This window comes from Phyllobates terribilis, unplaced genomic scaffold, assembly GCF_046119375.1.
Source record: "Phyllobates terribilis strain yellow unplaced genomic scaffold, ASM4611937v1 Scaffold_1__5_contigs__length_1240528914, whole genome shotgun sequence".
In the NCBI taxonomy this organism is placed as follows: domain Eukaryota; kingdom Metazoa; phylum Chordata; class Amphibia; order Anura; family Dendrobatidae; genus Phyllobates; species Phyllobates terribilis.
Window position 1 is genome coordinate 21,599,182 of NW_027362761.1, and position 22,651 is coordinate 21,621,832.

The 22,651-nt window shown below is 43.8% G+C and overlaps 1 protein-coding gene across 1 annotated transcript in view; it reads right to left on the reverse strand.

The window, feature by feature from the left end:
- The window catches only part of JAK3 (Janus kinase 3), a 792,993-nt gene that overhangs the window by 391,145 nt on the left and 379,197 nt on the right, over window positions 1–22,651 (reverse strand). Inside the window, exons 15-16 of the mRNA XM_073658556.1 lie at window positions 10,428–10,560; window positions 7,268–7,419 (exon numbers count right to left, since the gene is read on the reverse strand). Coding sequence (XP_073514657.1) covers window positions 7,268–7,419; window positions 10,428–10,560 — 285 coding nt within the window. The remainder of the gene's footprint in view (window positions 1–7,267; window positions 7,420–10,427; window positions 10,561–22,651) is intronic.

Sequence of the window (22,651 nt, forward strand, 5' to 3'; positions counted from 1 at the left end):
TGCTGGAGCACATGTTAAACAGAATTCGGAGTCAGGTGGTGGCACAAGAGGAGGTGGAGGAAGTAGAGGAGGAGGAGTTGTATGCGGAAGGGCTAACATCTGCAAGGTCCAGACGGTCGGCAGCACCAAGGCGGCAGGCATGTGAGGGTGGGGGAGATGGTTTTACCAGGGCGCATGGTAGCAGCCAAACTAGTGAGGAAGGTGCAGGAGCCCAGGAAGAAGTGGAGGACGAACTGATGGAAGACTCATCAGATGAGGGAGACCTTGATCACATTTCTGTTGTGCGAGGTTGGGGGGAGAGGACAGAGGAAGGAAGCATGATTGTTACCTCGCCACCAACACAACAGGGACTTGGTGCTCCTGGATGCGCAACACACATGAGTGCCTTCTTGCTGCACTACCTGCAACATGACCCTCGAATTGTGAGAATTAGAAATAATCCTGACTACTGGGTTGCCACACTGTTAGATCCCCGGTACAAAAGTAAATTTGCCGAAATTATTCCTGCCATAGAAAGGGATGCACGCATGCAGGAGTATCAGCAGAGACTGTTGCAGAATCTTACATGTGCTTTTCCACAAAACACCAGTGGTGCACGTAGTGAATCTCACAGTTCCAACTTGCCAACCGTGGGACCGTCAAGTGTTCAGCACTCAAACCGTAACAGAACCACAGTATCTGCTGGTAACATCAATTTTGCGGAATCATTTCACCACTTTTTTAGCCCATCCTTTGCAAGGCCACAGGAGACAAGAAGTCTGACACATAGTCAACGCCTAGAGACGATGGTACAGGAGTATCTCCAAGTAAACATTGAAGCCATGACTGTGTCACTGGACCCTTGCTCTTTTTGGGCTTCCAATCTGGATAAATGGCCGGAGCTAGCCACTTACGCCTTGGAGATCTTGTCATGCCCCGCAGCCAGCGTTCTGTCTGAACGTGTGTTCAGCGCTGCTGGTGGTGTGCTGACAGATAAGCGCACGCGGCTCTCCACTGATAATGTAGACAGACTCACGTTCATAAAGATGAACAAATCATGGATCCGAAACGACTTTTCTACCCCTGTGTCATCCTGGGGAGAGTAAAAGCTTGATGATTGGTTAAAATCACCCTACCAACCGTTTTAAGCTTTCAAATTACTAATCATGTTTATCTGTATCTTGGCTGGAAAATAATTTGGGCTTTGTAGCAGTGTGCAGCACTGATTCTATTAGGCCATCTATAATAAGCTCCACCAGATTTAAAATTACTAATCATGTTTATCTGTATCTTGGCTGGAAAATAATTTGGGCTTTGTAGCAGTGTGCAGCACTGATCCTATTAGGCCATCTATACTAAGCTCCACCAGATTTAAAATTAATAATAATTTTTAGCTGCATCTAGCCCGGAAAATAATTTTGGGGCTCCGAGATGCGCAAGACACATAAGTGCCTTCTTGCTGCACTACCTGCAACATGACCCTCATATTGTCAGAATTCGAAGTAATCATGACTACTGGGTTGCCACACTCTTAGATCCCCCAAACTTTTCGATCAACCTTTTCATTTTACTAAAGACCAAAAAAATGGTCATTTTTGAAATTATAAGCATTAGCAGGTTATTAGAAACTGAAATCAAACAGTTTTCAACTCAAAACTTTATTCTAGGTGATGTTACATTTTCACATAGGACCCCTTGTTCGAAAGGAGCTTCTGAACTCTCTCGTCCATTGAATTTGTCAGGTTTTGGATGGTTTCTGCTTCAATTGTTTTGCATGAGGACAGAATACCCTCCCAGAGGTGTTGCTTAGATGTGAACTGCCTCCCGCCATCATAGACACTCCTTTTGATGATGCTCCAGAGGTTCTGAATGGGGTAGAGGTCAGGGGAGCATGGGGGTCACACCATAAGTTTGTCCCCTTTTATGCCCATATCAGCCAGAGATGCAGATGTTTTATGTGCAGCATGAGATGGTGCATTATCATGCAAAAAAATGATTTTGCTGTGAAATACACGGTTCTTCTTCTTGAACCATGGCAGGAAGTGCTGTTTGAGAAAATCCACATACATTATGGAGTTCATCTTTAGCGCCTTCAGGGATCCTAAAGGGGCCGACAATCTCTCTCCCCATGATTCCAGCCCAAAACATTACTCCACCTCCTCCTTGTTGGCGCTGTAGCCGTGTTTGCGTGGGGTGTCCATCAAACAGCCATCCTCCACTCCACCCATCTGGACCATCGAGCGCTGCACGGCACTCATCCGTGAACAAAACAGTTTTGAAATCAGTCTTCATGTAATGTTTAGCCCACTGGAGCCGTTTCTGCTTGTGTGAAGTGGATAGAGGAGGTCGACAGGATGGCGTATGCACAGCTGCAAACCTCTGAAGGACCCTGCATCTTGTTGTTCGGGGGACGTTGGAGGCACCAGCAGCTTCAAAAACTTGTCTGCTGCTATGACAAGGCTTTTTTGCCGCTGCTCTTTTAACCTGACGTAATTGCCTGTAGGAAAGAGTCCTCAATTTGCCCTTATCAGCACGCACACGTGTGTACTGTGAATCAGCTACATACTTCTTGATTGCCAAGACACTTCATCCTGATCATCGCACAATGTTGATTGTAGTCATGCCTTGACCTAAACACTCCACAATTTGTTGCTTCTCAGCAGCCGACACATCCTTTTTCTTTCCCATTTTGGCAGAAAATGTAGGCTGCTTAATAATGTGAGACAGCCTTCTTAAGTAGTCTTGCCTTTCATTGGACACACCTGCCAAACTAATTAGCACAGGTGTCTGCAATTGCTTACAGTGATATAAAGAGCCCTGACACACATCACCATCAATGAGTTTAACTGACAAACAAACAAATTCTTCCCTTATCACTCCTAAACACTTTTTGCATAATAATTTGGAACACAGTGTACATGTGCTTTTCCACAAAACACCAGTGGTTCACGTAGTGAATCTTACAGTTCTAACTTGCCAACCGTGGTCTGTATGGAGTTGTTCAATAAAGGGCCCAAAATTAAGATAACATAGATGGGAGAGGTCTCTATGAATAGGAATTCCTAAGTATTTGATACCCTGTGAGGGCCAGGCAAAGCGAAAGTTGGGCTGGATGGAATCCTATATGGATTTGGGGAGGGAGACATCGAGGGCCTCAGACTTCGCTGCATTGATTTTAAAATTTGACCATGTAACAAAGTGATCTATTTCAGCCATAACAGCATGGATGGATATATGTGATTGAGTGATATATACTAGGACATCATCAGCAAATAGAGAGCACTTGTACTCGGTGCCTCCCACCTCAATCCACCTAATATTGGGGTTATGGCGAATTGATGAGAGCAGGTGCTCCGTCACTAGGATGTATAAGAGAGGGGACAGAGGACATCCCTGCCTTGTCCCATTGGTGATTGTGAAAGGTGATGAAAATGTTCTGATGCACCCCCTGGGCCTTGGGACACCCGGAGCCGGACCCTTTTTGGTGGATGCTGGTGGTTGTAGTCTTCGTGGCGGCGACCCTGTTCCGTGGCTCAGGGTGGTCAAACCAGTGGCGGAACTATTTATGTGGTTTTGATGTTTAAATGTCCGACTACGCCACCCGTGGATTGCGGTCAGAGTGAACCGCCGCTGCAGGGCAGACCGCTGAGGCTGGAGTTGTGGGTGCAGCAGAGCGTAGCATAACTTCCCACGGGAGGAGTATAGCCTTAGGGCAGTGTATGCGGAGGATGGGGGTGATGGTGCAGGGCAGCAGCAGTAACGACACGGAGTCAGTGATGCAGTCCAGGGCCTTTACTCACAGTTCTTATTATCCAGACCACGTCTGCAGGTAACAGCTGCCCACGTCGTACTGTGCTCACCAGGTGAGGGGCTCAGACAACTCCCAGATAACTTTGGAGCGCTTCACAGGACCCCCTTTGTGTGTCCTTTGTCTGGCCTTTCTTACCAACCCTTCTGTCCGGCTGCCTCGGGCCTCCTCTTGGTAAACTTGGCGCCAGTTTCCCTGACCCTATGTGGTGCCTTCCTAGCGGGTGTAGCGAGGGGCTGCGCCACATAAAATGTCAGAGCCTCCGGTTTCTAGCTGAGGGTCGTTTCCTGCCTCCACTAGTTTCGGGGACCGGTCTCTCCCTTTGGCTTTCTCAGCATCCAACGAGAGTATCTAATTACAAATTTTTAACTGCATCTAGCCCAGGAAATACTTTGTGCCTAGTAGCAGTGTCTGCTAGTCAGCGGATTATCCCGGCTGTTAAGCAAGCTACACCACCTGTAGTTTGGACACTTAATTTTTTCAAAGGAAATGCTTCGGGACCACGGGATACTCAGTGAAGAGCATCAGGAGGCACCCCAAGGCATAGGGGCTGGGACTGGCAGTAGGATGCCTTGCGGTGGACAGCCGAGCTCGATCCTTATAAAAGCTTTTTAACTGCAGCAGCTTTAGTGGACGCTACTGGAGCTGGAATTACGCGGCTGCTGGCATGAGACTTGCCCTCCAATAGATCCTTGTAAATGGATTTAAAGTGTATTCATTCAAATTAGAGAGACAATTTAAATTAAAAAGCTTAGAGCTGCCTCCACCACAGGGGACAGGCACCAGTATTGGGAGAGGGGGGCTGGCCATCAGGGTTCACCGCGTCTCTGGCACAAACCCGGCGACACGGAGGGGGCACGGGCAGGAGCGGACTGAACGTGTCGGCTTCTCACTTTTTGGATTTTAGAAGGGCATGACATGCCTATATCTGTGTCTCCCCCTCCTTTTACTCCTCCACCTCTTTTCTGTTCGCATGACTATATGTACTTGTCACTTTTCCATGTGTTAGTTGTGTCTTCTGAGCAGTTTGTCAGCTTTTGGACACCTTTGAAGGTGTTTTCTATGTGTTTCTATGTGTTTTTGTTTGCCTGCCATTGGTTTTAACGGTGTTCGAAGGTGTTCGACGAACAGTTCGACGAACAGTTCGGCGAACACACGGGTGTTCGACGAACCGAACCGAACTCGAACACTACGGGGGTGGCTCAACACTACTTATGAGCCAGGCCCTTGTGGTAGCTAACCGCTACCACTTGACTGCAGACTTGCCAAAGCTTAAAGACAAGGCAGCATTTAGGCATCAAGTTTTCACTGTAGTCCATCCATCAGAAATGGATAACTCTAACACAATGAGCTTGATACAGTCTGCACAGTAACAAGCTGGTGAGTTGTGAAATTAGCGAACTGCAATATTCTAGCCTTTGACATAAGAATATATGCCCCAATTCATCAATGTGTTTATGCCAGAATTGTTGTGTAAAAATCTTTGAAAAGTTGCAAAATTTGTGCGCAACATGAGGTTGTGCAAAAATTTTTCAACATTTGGTGTTTTCACTACAATTTCAGCAGAGTACACCAAAATGGGTAGAGCTTGGGTGGGACAGGGCATGGTTACGCCCGTTCGTCTAATTCATGATGAGTTGTGGCGTGCATTCCGCCACAAATATTACTGGAGTAGGATCCATCTGTGGTAGGTATTAAGTTAAAAAATTTGAAACAGTACAATTTTACAAAATTATCTGGATAAGATATCTGAATGGACAAACATCTGGAAAATGAGATTTAATGTTGATAAATGTAGAAAAATGCACCTATTACTGCATTTAGATTAAATGGAAGTATAAGAGAGAGAGAGATTTTTTTAGCTCAAGAGTTCGGGTCCTCATTGTTTTCAATGTGGTTCGGGTTGTGGTTCAAGTTCGAGTACAGTTCGGGTACCAGAACCCAAACTTCCCCGGGACTTGGGTTTTCTGGTTACAAGTAACCTGAGCAGCAGTACTCAATGTCAAGCAGCAGCCGCAAAAACAAAAAAGATTTTAGGATGTATAAAAAGAGAGAGAAAATCCTGTGATCCCAACGTATTGTTACTCCTCTATAAATCACTTTTAAGGCCACATCTAGAATATGGGATCCAGTTTTGGGCTCCACATTTTAAAAAGGATATTCAGAAGTTAGAGTCAGTTCAATGGCGGGCAACTAGATTATTAAAGGGAATCTGTCACCCCCAGGCAGAGTGACTCCGGCACCTGCGCGGAAGATCCCTGCTCCACAAAGATACACAGACTGCTGAAATTACCGCACCTTGCATACCAGGTAAATTGTGTAGGCGCGGGATCCGGCACGGGAACTGCACGTCACAGGGCACTGTGACGTGCAGGGGAGGGGGGAATATTGAAATTAATTAAGTAGGCGGGGATTTCTTGGCATCCCCTGGATGCCAAGCATAAGTAAAATTATTTTATAAAAAGCATTTTCAAAGCAATCAGATCTCTAATATGGGACATACAGGTAAGTATAGATTCACATTTCTACAACCTGTATGCCCATATTAGAGGTCTGATAAGTCCCAGGGGGGTGACAGATTCCCTTTAAAAGGGATGGAAGGCCTCTGATATGATGAGAGGTTGGCAAAGTTGGGCTTGTTTAGCTTAGAAAAAAGACTTCTCAGAGGAGATCTCATTTATATGTATAAATACATGTGTAGTCAATACAATGGACTGGCACATGACTTAATCCTTCCAATACCATGCAAAGGATCAGGGGCACTCATTATGGGTGCAAGGAAAGCGATTCCAGCAGCTAAACAGGAAAGGGTTCTCTACAGTTAGAGCAGTCAAACTGTGGAATGCACTACCACAAGAGGTAGTAATGGCTGACACTAACAGCTTTTAAAAAAGGTCTGGATGATTTTCTCAGTACACATAACATTGTGGTTTATAGATAACTTAGTGACAAAATGTATAATTAGTGGAAGGTTGAACTTGATGGAACTAGGTCTTTTTTAAACCTATTTAACTATATATGTAACTATGAAACAAGTCTGTTTTAACACAACCGAAACAATATGTTTTCTGACTGTTTCTTTCTAAAGCCTATTAATGCTCAGGATATGTATGAGTAATTATTATTTAAACAGTGCCTTAGTTATGGCTTGCTTGTTACATAAGTAAATTTTTCTATGATTTTATGGCATCTAACTTTACTTAGAGGCATACGTAAGGCTCTGTTCACATCTGTTTTGTGGCTTCCATTTGTAATGATAGAAGCCAAAATACAGTGTCAGGTTTACTGCACGTCGGACATCAGAGGCAAAAATAGACCCCATTTAGTTCAATTTGGGTATTTCATTTTGACAGGAAAAATAATGGAGCAAATAATATTGAAGATACAGTACATGATCATAAAAGATACAAATACAGGAAATTAAGGTAAGCAGAACATTGAAACTCAATATTTGAACTCTAAGTGGCAGTCATCACTTACTTTTTCAGGTTCCTCTGCATTCAGGGGTACAATACCATCATTAAAGATTTCCCACATTGTGACCCCAAAACTCCAGCAGTCAGACTCCAGTGCCAAATTCCTCACATCAGATACACATTCAGGAGCCAGCCATGGGATTCTCTCTACCAGCACTTAGAGAATGGAGAATGTTCAGTTCATAGTTTCATATATTGTCAGGATTATTTTATATTTATTTTTTCCATAATTATAAAAGTTATAATGTCTGGCTGCTTAAAATAAAAAATGATAAAAAAGTGACTAACTTTTTTCAGAACCAGCATCACTTCTGTCGATGGGATGTGTCTAGCATTGCAACTTATATTTTGTTTAATCTTTGACCCCCTGGGACGTATATGACCTACTAATATGGGCATTCAGGTGACAGAAATGTTAAGTCCTACCTGAATGCCTCATGTGACGACACAGAATTTAATCTTAATTATCCAGACATTTATTTTCAGTTGGTCAGGATTGTCTGAATGTTGACACTTGAGCTGATATTTGTTACTTGATGAATGGCTGTTATTTACATTTTATATCAGCTCCCGCAACTTTTTGTCTGTTATCTCTGGAGGACAGAGACGCAGGGTCATGGAACAATGATGTTTGCTAATATGCTGATTACATATCGTTCCAGGCCAGATAGTTTGTTGATCTGCAGAGCAATGAAGGACAAACTATGCAAATTGATTAAATGCTCAAACAATGAGACATGAGCCCCTGCCACCATCCCCCCTGACCTGTGAATGATGACCTGAGCCACAGATGTAAATATAAAGGGATTTCTATTGTGCTGCAAGTAGAATCAGAGAGACTCTTCAGAATCCGAGTGAATTGCCAGAGCAACAGCTAGGACACATAGCTCAATCAAGAGGGACACAGATTTAGATTCTACAGGATACTAGCTTAAGGGACCCCAGCCCTGGCTGGAGGAATACAGATCTACTCCATTGACTATTAAAGAACCCATGGATATATTTGAGGAAACCAGGTTGGGACCATTCGAACACCTGGTTCCATAGTTATGTTCGTAGAAGCCAGGTTGGGACCCTTGGGTCTCCTGGCCACGTACCTCAATGGACTGTCAGCTTCCTAAGCTTGCCGTTATCACCTCACTGTGGGTTCCCAGCAAAAGCGGGGTGCAACTGGTGTGGGTAGTCGGCCCTGGAAGCACCTTGTAGTTGCAGCTGCTTTAATCCCGGCGAGTCAGCGGAAGGGTGAGACTCTGTAATTTGCACCATCTTAGGTATCTGTTGGAACTGTTCTATACGTTTATTGTCTGTTTGGTGGTTCAATAAAGTATTGCCACACTGTTTTTCCCTCACCCTGTGTTGTCTGAGTAGTATTATGCCCACAGTAGATCCCCGTGTCTTCACACCTCATATTAGTGGTCATTGTTGTGAAATCATCTTTTATTTCATTATGCTAATGATTTCTTCCAAGCCCCGGACCATAGGGGGCTTGAAAGAAATCCCTGCCTCCTCTCTTCATTATAATGCCACCTGCCTCCCCTGCATGTCACAGTGCCCTGTGACGTGCAGTTGTGGCGCCGTAATCCGGCACTTACGCCCTGGACTCCCTCCGCTATCCGTACCTCTTCTATGGGAGGAAGTCGCAGTGACTCGCTGGCGGCTGCGCAGAAGATCACTGAAAAGTGTATAAGACAGAAAGAGGTACAGATTGTGGAGGGAGTCCAGGGTGCAGGCGTGGGATTACGGCGCCACAACTGCACGTCTCAGGGCACTGTGACATGCAGGTAAAGCGGGTGCTATTATAATGAAGAGAGGAGGCGGGGATTTCTTCCAGACTCAGGGTCTGGAAGAAATTATTAACATAATGAAATAAAAGACGATTTCACAACAAGACCACTAATATGAGACATACAGGTAGTACTAGTTTAACATTTCTGTCATCTATATGCCCATATTAGTAGGTCATATACGTTCCAGGGGGCTGACAGATTCCCTTTAAGTGTAAGAGAAGAGAATGAGCTGCAATACCAGACAAATCCTTACTAATAGTAATTTTTTAAATGTAAAAGATGAAAATATATATATATATTCTTTGTCTAAAATACAAAGGAAATGTATCATCTTTAACGTTAGGTCTTTTAGAGATCATTTAATCTTGCTTAAAGGGGTTGTACGGTCAAATGTGATAAGTCTGAATGACTGCAGACTTATGAATCCCCCAGTGCACACACAGTGCGCTGCGGGTATTCTCCGGTTTCAGACCTGGGACCGAAGGGTATGTATGAGTTATACATACCCCCAGCCAGTGGCCTCGATCTCCATACACTTGTATTGAGTGAGGCCTTCTAGTCGAACGCTCCCACTGGCGGTCCACGTTACTAGACGGGGCATACAATTTTGACCAAATTATAAGGCAAAGTCAATAATTACAACTTTGAGGATTTGAAGGGTTTGTGCAGGGCTCTAGGTATGTGCACACGATCCTTTCTGGCAGCGCTTTGAATGCAGCATACTTTATGATGTGTCCAAAGCGCTGCACGCAGGTAAATCCGCATGTGTGCATTGAACCATGTGGGTTCACCGCATCCTATACATTACACTGATAGAATTTCTCTTGCGGAGACGAGCGACTCCGCAAGAGAAATTGACATGATGCGGTCTGTGACGACGCGCCACATGTCCGTGTCCGTGGGTGATCCGCAAGAGCACGGGAACGAATAGTGGGCATGGGATTTCTTGAAATCCCATCCACTATGCTCTAACATCTGGCCGCTGAGGTTTGCAATCCGCAGCGTTTACTGACCATGTGCACGCACCCTTATGTTTTGATATATCAGACGTGTGTATTTTTGTTAGAAATAAAGGTGTCTTATTTCTATAATTACATAAATGATGCACACCATTTTGGCTGTGGTGCATGTAAACATTTCTGACTAGGCTCAGCTCATACATTTCTAGCTCCTGTACTCTGACCTTTTAAAATGGTTGCTTCATCCAACATTGCCAGAGCTATGATTTTTTTTTTAAATTCTAGCAAAATGTCATTTTATTTATTTCTGGTTGTTTACATAATGCCAACAATGCAAAAAAAATAGTAACCCTAAACAACCCCATTAAGGGAAATGTATAGAATAATTCTTAAATTATCTCTCTTTCAATGTACTTACTTCCTTTTTCCAAGATTTTGATGCTTACACCACAGTCACTGAGTTTTATAAATGGAGGAGTGCCCTTGTCCCCTTCACGGCTCAAAAGTATTTTCTTAGCTGATATGTTCCCATGAACCAATTGTTTATCCTCCTGATATATATTGGATTAAGGTAAAAGTTAAACAATCTGTCTTATGGATTATAGTATTATACGCAACAATAAAAAGCAATATTTATAGAATCTCTACAGAATAGATGCTAAAAATGCCATTTATAATAACCAGAAAAAGTTTATTACTATATTCCTGGAGATATCAGTGTAGTGTTGCTGAGTCAGGGAAGCTGTATCCATTGTGATAAGCCAGCTTCATTTTATATGGCATCTGCCACCAGATTTATACAATACAGATCAGAAAATAGGGACATGATTCCAGCAATATGTTACTTAGTAGGCATCTTACTGTAGTTTTATCTGCTGCAGCTCTGCTAGTTCTCTCACTGATGAGCTCTGTTTATCCCCACACTCCACTATTGATTGACAGTTTAATGTCTACACCGGACAAAGGCAGAAAGCTGACAATCAATGGTACAGAGAGGGGATAACCAGAGCATATGAGTTTTGAGACTAAATAGCAGAAGCTTATCATTGAGAAGAGTAACAGAGCTGCAGCACATAAAACTACAGTAAGATGCCTACTAAGTAACATATTGCTGAAATCATGTCCCTATTTTCCGATCTGTATTGTATAAAACCAGTAAGTGACACATGGTTAGAATCAGGGTTTTGCCCTTACTTCATGCTCCTTTTAGATGGGATAGCACAAATCTGGCGACAAATTAAGGAGTTGTGTTAGTGTTAAACAAAGCACAGGACAGTGATTGTTGCTAAGGGAAAATGAAGAAGTAAAGTAAAATTCCTGCTAAGGACCAAAAAATTATGTTTAAAGGGGAAGTTTACACAGGGCAGACATGATACTGATGTTCCTTCTAGATTTGCGGCCAGCAAAACTTCAGCTTATTACTATACTTTCAAAGCTCATTTCTAGGATTTGTAACTTGAGAAATATGCTTTTAAACATTATACTTACCTCCCCTGGTGCTTACCATTGCATGTTTATGTGTGTTGAAGACTGAATGGAAAACACCTGAAGTTTTCATGTCACTATTTGTTTTTTTCCGTACATGAACTTTTAAGTATTGTTTAGATGTATTGGAAGGGATTATAGTCTATGCAGATAAAGCAACATGCAAAAAGTGATATCTAGATTAGAGCATGTATTGTGTTGAAAAAACTGCCACTAACTGCTAAAACCACCCATCCCGAAAAAGAACAATAAAAAAAATGCTTTGTATGTATTGATGTTCATATACAATGCACTGTGAAAGTATTTGGCCCCCTTGAATTTTTCTACCTTTTGCCACATTTCTGGCTTCAAACATAAAGATATAAAGTTCTAATTTTTTGGGGAAGAATCAACAACAAGTGGAACACAATCGTGAAGTAGAACGAAATTTATTGGATATTTTAAACTTTAAAAAAAAAAAAAAAATGAAAAGTGGGGCGTGCAATATTATTCGGCCCCCTTGAGTTAATACTTTGTAGCGCCACCTTTTGCTGCGATTACAGCTGCAAGTCGCTTGGGGTATGTCTCTATCAGTTTTGCACATCGAGAGGCTGAAATTCTTGCCCATTCTTCCTTGCAAAACAGCTCGAGCTCATTGAGGTTCGATGGAGGGCGTTTGTGAACAGCAGTTTTCAGCTCTTTCCACAGATTCTCGATTGGATGCAGGTCTGGACTTTGACTTGACCATTCTAACACCTGGATACGGTTATTTTTGAACCATTCCATTGTAGATTTTGCTTTATGTTTGGGATCATTGTCTTGTTGGAAGATAAATCTCCATCCCAGTCTCAGGTCTTTTGCAGACTCCAACAGGTTTTGTTCCAGAATGGTCCTGTATTTGGCTCCGTCCATTGTCCCATCAATTTTAACCATCTTCCCTGTCCCTGCTGAAGAAAAGCAGGCCCAAACCATGATGCTGCCACCACCATGTTTGACAGTGGGGATCAGGAGGAGGACCAGGGTGCAGGCAAGAAGCGGTGGTGGACGATGAAGTCACTAACCCAACCTCGGAAGGTGACATGCAGAGCGATGACAGCAGTCCAAAGGGGGAGGGATCTGTAGCACCATAACAGACAGGAAGAGGCAGTGGGCAACCCTAGAACACCAACACGAGGGAAGTTGCCAGTCCAACTGTTAGCTCTTCCCGAGTCTGACACTTTTTTAAAGGCTGTCCAGTTAACCCAAAAAAGACCATTTGCAACATCTGCCATGCCAGCATCAGCAGGGGCAGAAAAACTACCAGCCTGACCACCACCAGCATGCTCAGGCACATGACAGAAAAGCACCCGACTAGTTGGGCCGAATGCCAGGGTCCAAAAACAGTGTCTGTGGGTGACACCACTGCCTCTTCCACTGTTGTACATGCACACCCATCCTCTGTCCATGACGCAGGCGAAGATGCCTCCCACCCTGCACCTGTCTTTGCACACTTGCAACCACTGTTGCCAACTACGTCCACATCCTTGTCCCAGTGCAGTGTTCAGTTGTCCTTACCCCAATCCTTGGAACGCAAGGGCAAATATGCAGCCACCCACCCACAGGCCACAATTCTAAACTGCCACATTTCCAAACTGCTTGCACTGGAAATGTTGCTTTTTAGGCTTGTGGAGACGGAAGCTGTCCGCAACCACATGGCGGCGGCTGTCCTTCGGTACACAGTCCCCAGCCACCACTATTTCTCCTGGTGTGCTTTCCCCGCCTTACATAACCACGTGTCCCATAACATTACCTGTGCCATCACCAACACAGTTACTGAGAAGGTCCACCTAACCACGGACACGTGGACAATTGCTTGTGGCCAGGGATGCTACATTTCTCTGATGGCACAATGGGTAAATACTGTGGAAGCCGGGACCCAGTCGGACCCTAGAACAGAACAGGTGCTACCGACGCCGAGGTTTGCGGACCCTGGTTCAATCAGGGTTGCCCCCACCTTCGACAGCAGTTCCTGCACCTCCTCCTCCTCACCCTCCATCTCTGGAATGTCAACATCAGCTGCAAGCAGGAAGCACTGCAGCACTGCCTTGGCCAAGTGGCAACAGGCTTTGCTGAAGCTAATCTGCTTAGGTGACAAACCGCACACCGCTGCAGAGTTGTTGAAAGCTGTAACAGCACAGACAGCTCTGTGGCTCTCACCATGGAACCTACAACCAGGCATGATTGTGTGTGACAATGGCCAGAACCTGGTGGTGGCTCTGAAGCTTGGCAACCTTGCACACGTACCATGCTTGGCCCATGTGCTCAACTTAGTTGGTCAACGGTTTCTGAAAACCTACCCTGAGCTGCTTGTGAAAGTACGCCGCGTGTATGCCCATTTCCGCAAGTCAGCTACAGCTTCCGCCACCCTGGCAGTGCTGCAGCAGCGTTTGCAGCTTCCAGCTCACTGACTGGTGTGCGATGCCACCACATGTTAGGACTCAAAGTTGAATATGTTGACAAGGCTTTGTGAGGAGCAAAGGGCAGTTGTTGAGTACCAGCTCCAACACGCCCGTTGGTATTCTGGTCATCCTCTGCACATAAGAGCTGATAAGTGCGCATAGATGTCTGACATCTATGCGGTTCTCCAAAACTTTGAGGACTCTCAACAAGATGGTGAGCAGCGATGACGGCATAGTTAGCATCACCATTCTGCTTTTCTGTCTACTGAAATGCTTGCTGCCCACAATTAAAAAGGAGGCTTTGCAAGCGAAGCACGATGAGATGGGGCAAGAAAATAGAGCAAGAAGCTATACAGGGTGATGCTACACAGCCAGCCTCATCTCATATTCTCAACGCAGATTGGGTGATAATGAGGAGGAGGAGGAGAAACAGGAGCTGGTTTCCTTCACTACAGATGGTACTACCCACATCACCTTCATCTCACCTGTTCAGTCTCATCTGTTCTTGGACAGTCATCCTCTTGGTGGGGACAGGAAAGTCTTGGCTGTTGGCAGTTTGGCACACATGGCTTAGTTGTATGCATCTTGGGCACCAGTAATTACTGGTTGGTCACCCTTCTAGACCCACGCTACAAGTAGAACATTCTATTTCTCCTTCCTTTGGTGGAGAAGCCTAATAAAATGTTGCAGTACCAGAAGGCTCTTGCTGAAAAATTATTTAAAAAATTCCCATTTGGTTATGCTGGCGACAGAGGTCACAGTTCCTTGGACAACCAAGGAGTACAGGCGAGGGAGACACAAACCAGATGCAATAAAGGCAGGGGAACACTGTCAAAGGTCTGGGACAGTATTCTCAGACCCTCCCAGCGCCCAGCCCTTGATGCGTGGGGTACTCTGACAAGGATGGAAACATTTTATAAAATTCTGAAGGAGTACCTTGGTGACCGTACCAGTGTCCTCTGTGATTCCTCTGTGCCTTACAACTATTGAGAATCCAAGCTGGACACATGACATGAACTGTCTCTCTACGCCTTGGAGGTCCTGGCCTGCCCTGCTGCTAGCGTTTTGTCAGAGCGGCTTTTTAGTGCCGCCAGGGATATTATAACTGGTAGGAGCATCCACCTGTCAACTGAAAATGCTGACAGGCTGACTCTTAACAAAATGAACAAGGGCTGGATTGGCCCAGACTTCTCAACACCACCAGATGACAGCAGCGGAAACATAAACTCAAATCCAGTGTTTGTTTGTTTTTCCGGGTCTATTCCCATGCACCCCTTCACACCCAGACATGGGTATATACTTCAGGATTTCATCTTTTTTATGTCATCCTCTTCCTTCGCCTTCTCCTCATCCTCCACCATCATATCAACAGGGTCACCATCATGCAACACCCACATTCATTTTTTTTAAGGGTGTTTATGATGCCCGTAGAAACAATTTTTGGAGGCCTACCTCTAACAGTCTATAAAATATATATGTATACCCCCCAGGGGTAAATGTTTTTCAGCCCATCCACTTAGTGCATGGGCATTACCAGTCTAGGACACCCACTCCTTAATAATGGGAACTTTTTTTTACCGAGACCCTCCACTACGTCTCTTCAAAAGTGTATTGGAGTGTGTACTAATTTTTGGCAGCCCTTGCACATACTATATACGCATTTACTGTATAGGAGACCCACTCCTTAATTTTTAATACAATTTTTCTGAGGCCCTTCACTACGTCGCTTCAAAGTGGTATTGGAGTGCGTCCTAATTTTTAGCAGCCCTTGCACTTACTGCATACGCATTAACAGTATAGGAGACCCACTCCTTATAATGCGAGGGCCAATTCAAATCGAATCTATATTCTACAATATTACCTCTCTTAACTGCAATTCGTGTACAGGTGAGCTATCACACTATGACTAACGTATTACATGAATCTAGCTAGGGATTATTGCCTTATACTCCTTGCTGCTGTAACCAAACAAAAAAAAACTATTCCATTCTCTATTCTCTATTGATACCGCTATTAGCTGCATTTAGAATAAGGACAGGTGCTAGGTATCATCAGCTGGAAATGAGTGTTCATTGTCGTCGCATACATCTCTTACACTGCCTATAACTAAATTGCTTTTTTCAAAAAATCATAGACAGATTCATGTTTTTTAATATAATCTGCACTCAAAAATTCATCAAAGTTTGCAGAAACTTATCAAAGTTAACAGAAATTCATCATAGTTGCCAGAAATTCATCAAAGTTGACACACATTTATAAGATTTGACAGAAATTTATCAACAAAATGTACGGATTTAATGTGTCCATTCACAGTTTCTCTGTAGCTTGTGTATATAAGAGGTAGTGGTGGGAGACTTGACGCTACTGGAGCTGGAATTACCACGTCAGAACTCTCCAGTGCTTTGTTTCCATCCATTTCTGAGTGCTTCTTGAAGTATGTTTGGGGTCATTGTTCTGCTGGAAGACTCATGACCCAGGATGCAAATCCAGCTTTATGACACTACATTGCGACCTAAAATCCTTTGAAAATCTTCACATTTTATGATGCCTTGCACACAGTCAAGGCACCCAGTGCAAGAGACAGAAAAACAACCCCTAAATATCTTTGAACCTCCACCATATTTGACAGTAAGTACTGTGTTCGTTTATTTGTAGGCCTCATTCCATTTACAGTTATACAGTTGAATGATGTACTTGGTCTCATCTGTCCCCAAGAAGCCTGCTGGACTTCCAAAAATAGTGGAGGCCACCTGCTGGCACTCTATAAATTGTTAGGGTCGACTGCTGGACCTCCAAGTTTCAAACTTTACACAATATAAACGCAAAAGAAAATTTGGCCACCTCAGATGAATACGTTATGTTGCAGTTGCAATATATGGCCATGCAAAGAATAGCCACCTGCTGGCCCTCCAAGTTTCTGACTTTACAGTATTAATATGAAAAAGAAAATTTGCCCACCTCAGATGGATTATATTGCAGTAGCAATATACGGCTATGCAAAGGATAGCTGGCTGCTGGCCCTCTAACAATAGTAAGGGCCATCTGATGGTGAGGGCCGCCTGACGGCTCTGTAAAAATAGGCTTTGTGACTCCTTCATAAATTAAACAGGATGTGTCTGAATATGTCTCACACCACATGGCCAGATAAGGTAGTAAAATGTTAAAATTACATTTACTGGTGAATGTATTTTTCACAGTTGAAAGCAATGGGAACGTGCAAAAACACAGAAAAAACACTACGTGTGAACATAGCCCAAGGTGTGGAGGACCATTTTTTTATGTTATTTATTTTGCCTTATAAACAAGTCATTATCCTGGAAAGAATGTTTCTTAAAATGGATTTTCCTGAAAAAAATGTTATCTTCGTTTTTGTATCTTTTATTGTCAGTCCGTAAAAGTGGCGTAAATACTCTGACCTGGGATTCAGAGATGCTTCCTGGGGTCTTCCCCATGCTGTTACCATGCCATTTCAGTGCTTTTTCCATCGATTTGACCAATTTTTAGACCCTCCCCAGACCTCTGTGGGGGCCGACGGAAAAATGCTCGAGTTTCCCATTGACTTCCATTATATCCGTTACTCGGGTAAAAGCACCTGAGCGTTACGATTTGCTCGACCAGAGTAACGAGTACCCAAGCATTTTAGTGCTCGCTCATCACTAGTTAGGAGCAATCTCACTGTGCATTGAGGTGTTGTCTTATAAAATCGAGTCCATGTCAGATCCTTAATATCGGATGAAACAACTTCCAAATCCTGGATACAGGGAAATGGGGGGAGGGCGCAATATTATCAAAAGACCACACAGTGCCTCACAAATTATTCCCTTAGGGACCATTAAATGGTTAGGAGAAGTGCCCCGTGATGCTCCCTTTCTTGACATGCTCATCAGGGGAGAGATTAGGTCGAGATGACAGCTGTATTGGCTGGGGCTTGTATTTCCCACACAAACATGTTGTGATTAGAATACCTGGTAAGGAAAAGAGACACCCGGAGTCCTTTAAATATTATGGCGCCCAGGTTGGAGACACGTCACTTCCTGTACGTCCAATATTGAAACGCACTGGTGACACGCACGCATCACTTCCTATGAGGCCCACGTTGGAACGCACTGGTGGCACACATGCATCACTTCTGGTATAGACTGGAAGATGCAATAGCCAGTCTGTATTATTTTCTAGAAAAGTATGTCTGCACTGCAAGTGTCGGTAATCCTGCGCCCGTTCCAGAAATACATGGTAAGACATATAGGTTATCAATAAGCTGATGGTGACCATTGTTCAAGACTAAAAGCAAATCATCAATAGGTGTCAATATACACAGCATGAAGAATAAAGGATTCAACATTATTAGATAATTCCACAAAAAAAGAGAAATTAGATGGGTGAGGAGAAGAGGAGATAAAATACTTAAAAAAAATCCCAGAATTTAGAATATTCGTTCCTTCAACCCCAGAACCAATACAGAGGGGGAACCAAAAACTGGCTTTAGTGGCTAAACCAACCAGAGGCATTAAACAATCCTGGTAAGTATAGGCAAGGTACAAAAATGGGACATTGGGGAGATGGTTATGAGGATGAGGGGGGAAGCAAAAAGGAAAACCCTAGTTTGCCCCTATCAATACTATTATTATAGACCTACCTAACTGCGGAGGTTGGCACCCTAGGGGACACAAAATGGCGCCCCTGTTCCACTGCAGCTGTCTGTCACGGGTGTGTCAGATGTGACAGAAAGTCATCCTGCAGGAAATCTCTTCGTTTGGCATTACAGACACCTTCTTAGAAGCTGTCTCACTCTAAGACCCAGCGGCCACCTCCCTCCTGCTCTAATTAACACGTTGGCCTGGGTGCTTAAATACTTTCAGTCTGCTTTAGGGCGGCGTCGGTGATATTCATATGTTTCCTTATGAAAGCTTGGAGCAAGTGCAGTTCTTACATCCTATCTTGCTCTAAGAGGACAAGTGTGAAATCTCTCTGAAGTCGGCTCAAGCAGGGTTACTTTCCCCCATGTCTGTGTACCTTGTTGTCTTTAGTTGTTAAAGGGGACTGACTAGCACTCATCCCCCCTTCCCTAGCCAGGGCCTAGCTCTAGGGAAATACAGGGTTTTAGGTTCCTGTGCGGCAATTGGTGAGGAACCAATATAGGGACGATAGAGGAGATAGGGTGATATCAGGTGAGCCTAGGAGGTCTCCACTCCCCCTTTCCATAGTGTCTGGGCTCCCTTTCTCTCATGCCGTCATGTTGCACTTAGTCTTTCCCACACCTTGCGTTACACTGTCCCTCCATTTCCCTACAGGTCCCTTTACTAAAGGAAACAGCTAAATGTGAGGGTTTCATTTAAACCTAACGGGGACTATGTTCTAAGATAATAAATCCATTTGGTCTCACATTGTAGGACCCGTTTTTCCCAGTTTCCACTTTGAAATGTTTACCTTATCAATTCCCATAAACATTAACAGAGAGATGTCACCCCCATGGGTGGTATTCATATGCCTCGCTAGAGGCATATGAAAGCAAACACTGCACTTCTGGGTATTCTCCGGTGCACAAGTAGGACCCCAATCCGTAAGTAGTATAAGAAAAACTTGGCACTCATATTCTTCATTCAAATAAATTAATTTTAATTGCTTATAGAAAATGCAGAATAAATGAGACGTTTCGGTCAATTAGACCTTCATCAGTCCTTCATATAGTGCTGCAGCGCTGTAAGGATAACTGCGGTGCCCACCGCTCAGATGTATGGCGCTCATATAGCGCTAGAGGGATATTTCTCTTATTGGTGATATCTCTAAGATGTTCCCCAATTCTCCTTCTCAATTCACGATTGGTCTTCCCTACGTATTCTAGGCAATGTGGCCTTGTATATGACACCCCTTGTGACAAATTCTCTTTAGGCTATGTGCCCACGTTGCGGAAATGAAGCATATTTTTTACGCTTCTCCCTGGCGGGAAAATCGCATGCGGATTTTACATGCGGTTTTCCCGCCAGGTAGAAGCGTATGTGAGGCGTCTTTGCAGCGTCTTTGCATGCATTTCCGCATGCGGGTTATCAAGCACTTCTCCAAGTGATTCAAGCATCACTTGGAAAAGTGCTTGACAACTTGTTCACACTATATAAATCCATGCAACCGGCATGGATTTATATAGTGTGACCAAGTAATAGTTAAAAAAAAGAATCAGAATGGTAAAAAATAAAAAAATAAAGTTTATACTCACCTTCTGATGCATTCTGTGCCCCGTCCGGAGTCTTGAGCGGCTCACGCTGTTGTGTGCAGGACCTTCGGTGACGTCATTGAGTCATGTGATGGGTCCTTCACACACCTCGCGACGGCGGGAAAACACCGGGAAGACATCAGAAGATAAGTATAAACTTTATTTTATTCTTTTTTTTTACAGGTTCTTTGGTACCCAGGTCTGGATGAGAGTCTCCTCTCCTCCAGACTTGGGTACCATCCGCATGCGGAAACGCAAAATTAATGAACATGCTGCGGATTTTTGACTGCAGCATATACGCTGCGGAAAAATCCGCAGCATGGGCATTGACATTGCGGAATGCCATTGGGGACCATGGGGTGCGGATATACATGCGTTTTACAAGCGTTTACGCTGCGGAAATTCCGCAGCATATACGCTTGTAATACGCAACGTGGGCACGCAGCCTTAAGGAGTTGTGTTAGTGTTAAAAAGAGCACAGGACAGTGATTGCTGTTATGGAAAAATGGAGAAGCAAAGTAAAATTCCTGCTAAGGACCAAAAAATTATGTTTAAAGGTGGTGTTTACACAGGGCAGACATGAAACTGATGTTCCTTCTAGATTTGCGGCCAGCAAAACTTCAGCTTATTACTATACATTCAAGGATCATTTCTAGGATTTTTAACTTGAGAAATATGCTTTTAAACACTATATACTTACCTCCACGGGTGCTTACCATTGCATTTTTATGTGTGTTGAAAACTGAATGGAAAACACCTGAAGTTTTCACGTCACTATTAGGTTTTTTTATACATGAACTTAAGGAGTGTTCTTTGCTCCTTTAGTCAATACACCACTCTTACGTCAAATATGCATCAGAAATCAATACACGCCCCAGAAGAAGATACAGCGAAAAGTATGTCAGGCATCCACGCTGTCAATATGTGAGGTCTGTATGCACTTTGTGTCATTTTATACTCAATGCTTTGTTTGCACATTATAATTGCTTGTAGCTATTATTAGGTCTAGACTAGAGAGACCTTTGATTCATGAAATTCAGGCTGAATTCACACAACTGTGTTTCCATGTCTGAATACAGCCCGCGATGCACTGACTGGCTGCAGGTCTCCTGACCCAAACTCAACAGCTTCATATATGATTATGAGGTTGTGAATTTTGGGTCAGGAAACCAGAGGTCAGTCCATTCATCTTGGTTCATAATTGGACTGTAAAACATGGATGTGTCGGTTCTTAATAGAATTTAAAAGTCCTATAGGTCAGTGGTAATTATAATTCTATGTGCTTGTGATCCTAGTTATGGTTTCTGTTGCATTGTAGTGAGGTTCTATCATTTCTGGCTAGGCCACTCCAGGACCATGAAATGCTTCTTATGGAGACACTCCTTAGTTGTCTTGGCTGTGTTTCGGGTCATTGTCATGCTGGAAGACCCAACCATGACCCATCTTCAATGCTCTTACTGAGGGAAGGAGGTTGTTGGCCAAAATCTTGATACATGACCCCATCCATCCTCCCTTGAATACGGTGGAGTCATCCTATCCCCTTTGCAGAAAAGCACCCCCACAGTATGATGTTTCCCCCACAATGCTTCAGGGTTGCGATGGTGTTCTTGGGGTTTGTACTCGTCCTTCTTCTTCCTCCAAACACGGAGAGTGGAGTTAATACTAAAAAGTTCTACTTTAGTCTCATTTGACCACATGACCTTCTCCCATGCCTCCTCTGAATCATCCAGATGATCATTGGTGAACTTCAAGCAGCACACATCTGCTGGTGTGAGCAGGGGGACCTTGCGTGCCCTGCAGGATTTTAATCCATGACGGCGTAGTGTGTTACTAATGGTAATGTTTGAGTCTGTGGTTACAGCTCTCTCTAGGTCATCGACCAGGTCCTTCCATACACTTCTGGGATGATCCCTGACCTTTCTCTGAATCATCCTTACTCCTTGAGGCGAGAACCTGCATGGAGCCCCAGACCGAGGAAGATTGACAGTCATCTTGTGTTTCTTCCATTTCCTTATAATTATGCCAACAGTTGTTGTCTTCCCAGCAAGCGGCTTGCCTATTGGCCTGTAGCCCATCCCAGCCGTGTGCAGATCTACAATTTTGTCACTGGTGTCCATAGACAGCTCTTTGGTCTTAGTCATGGTGGAGAGGTTGTAGTGTGATTGAATGAGTGCGTCGACAGGTGTATTTCATACAGATAACAAGTTAAAACAGGTGCAATTAATACAGGTAATGAGTGGAGAGTAGGATAGCTTCTTAAAGAAATACTAACAGGCCTGGGAGAGCCAGAATTCTTGCTGGTTGGTAGGTGATCAAATACTTATTTCATGCAATAAAATGCAATTTCATTATTTAGAAATCATACAATGTGATTTTCTGGATTTTAGATTATATCTCTCACAGTTGTAGTGTACCTATGATAAAAATTACAGACCTCTCCATTCTTTGCAGGTCGGAAAACTTTTAAATAACACTTTCTACCACATTGTGTACTGGAAAACGGAAAAAAAATTCCAAGGTCGTTAAAATTGC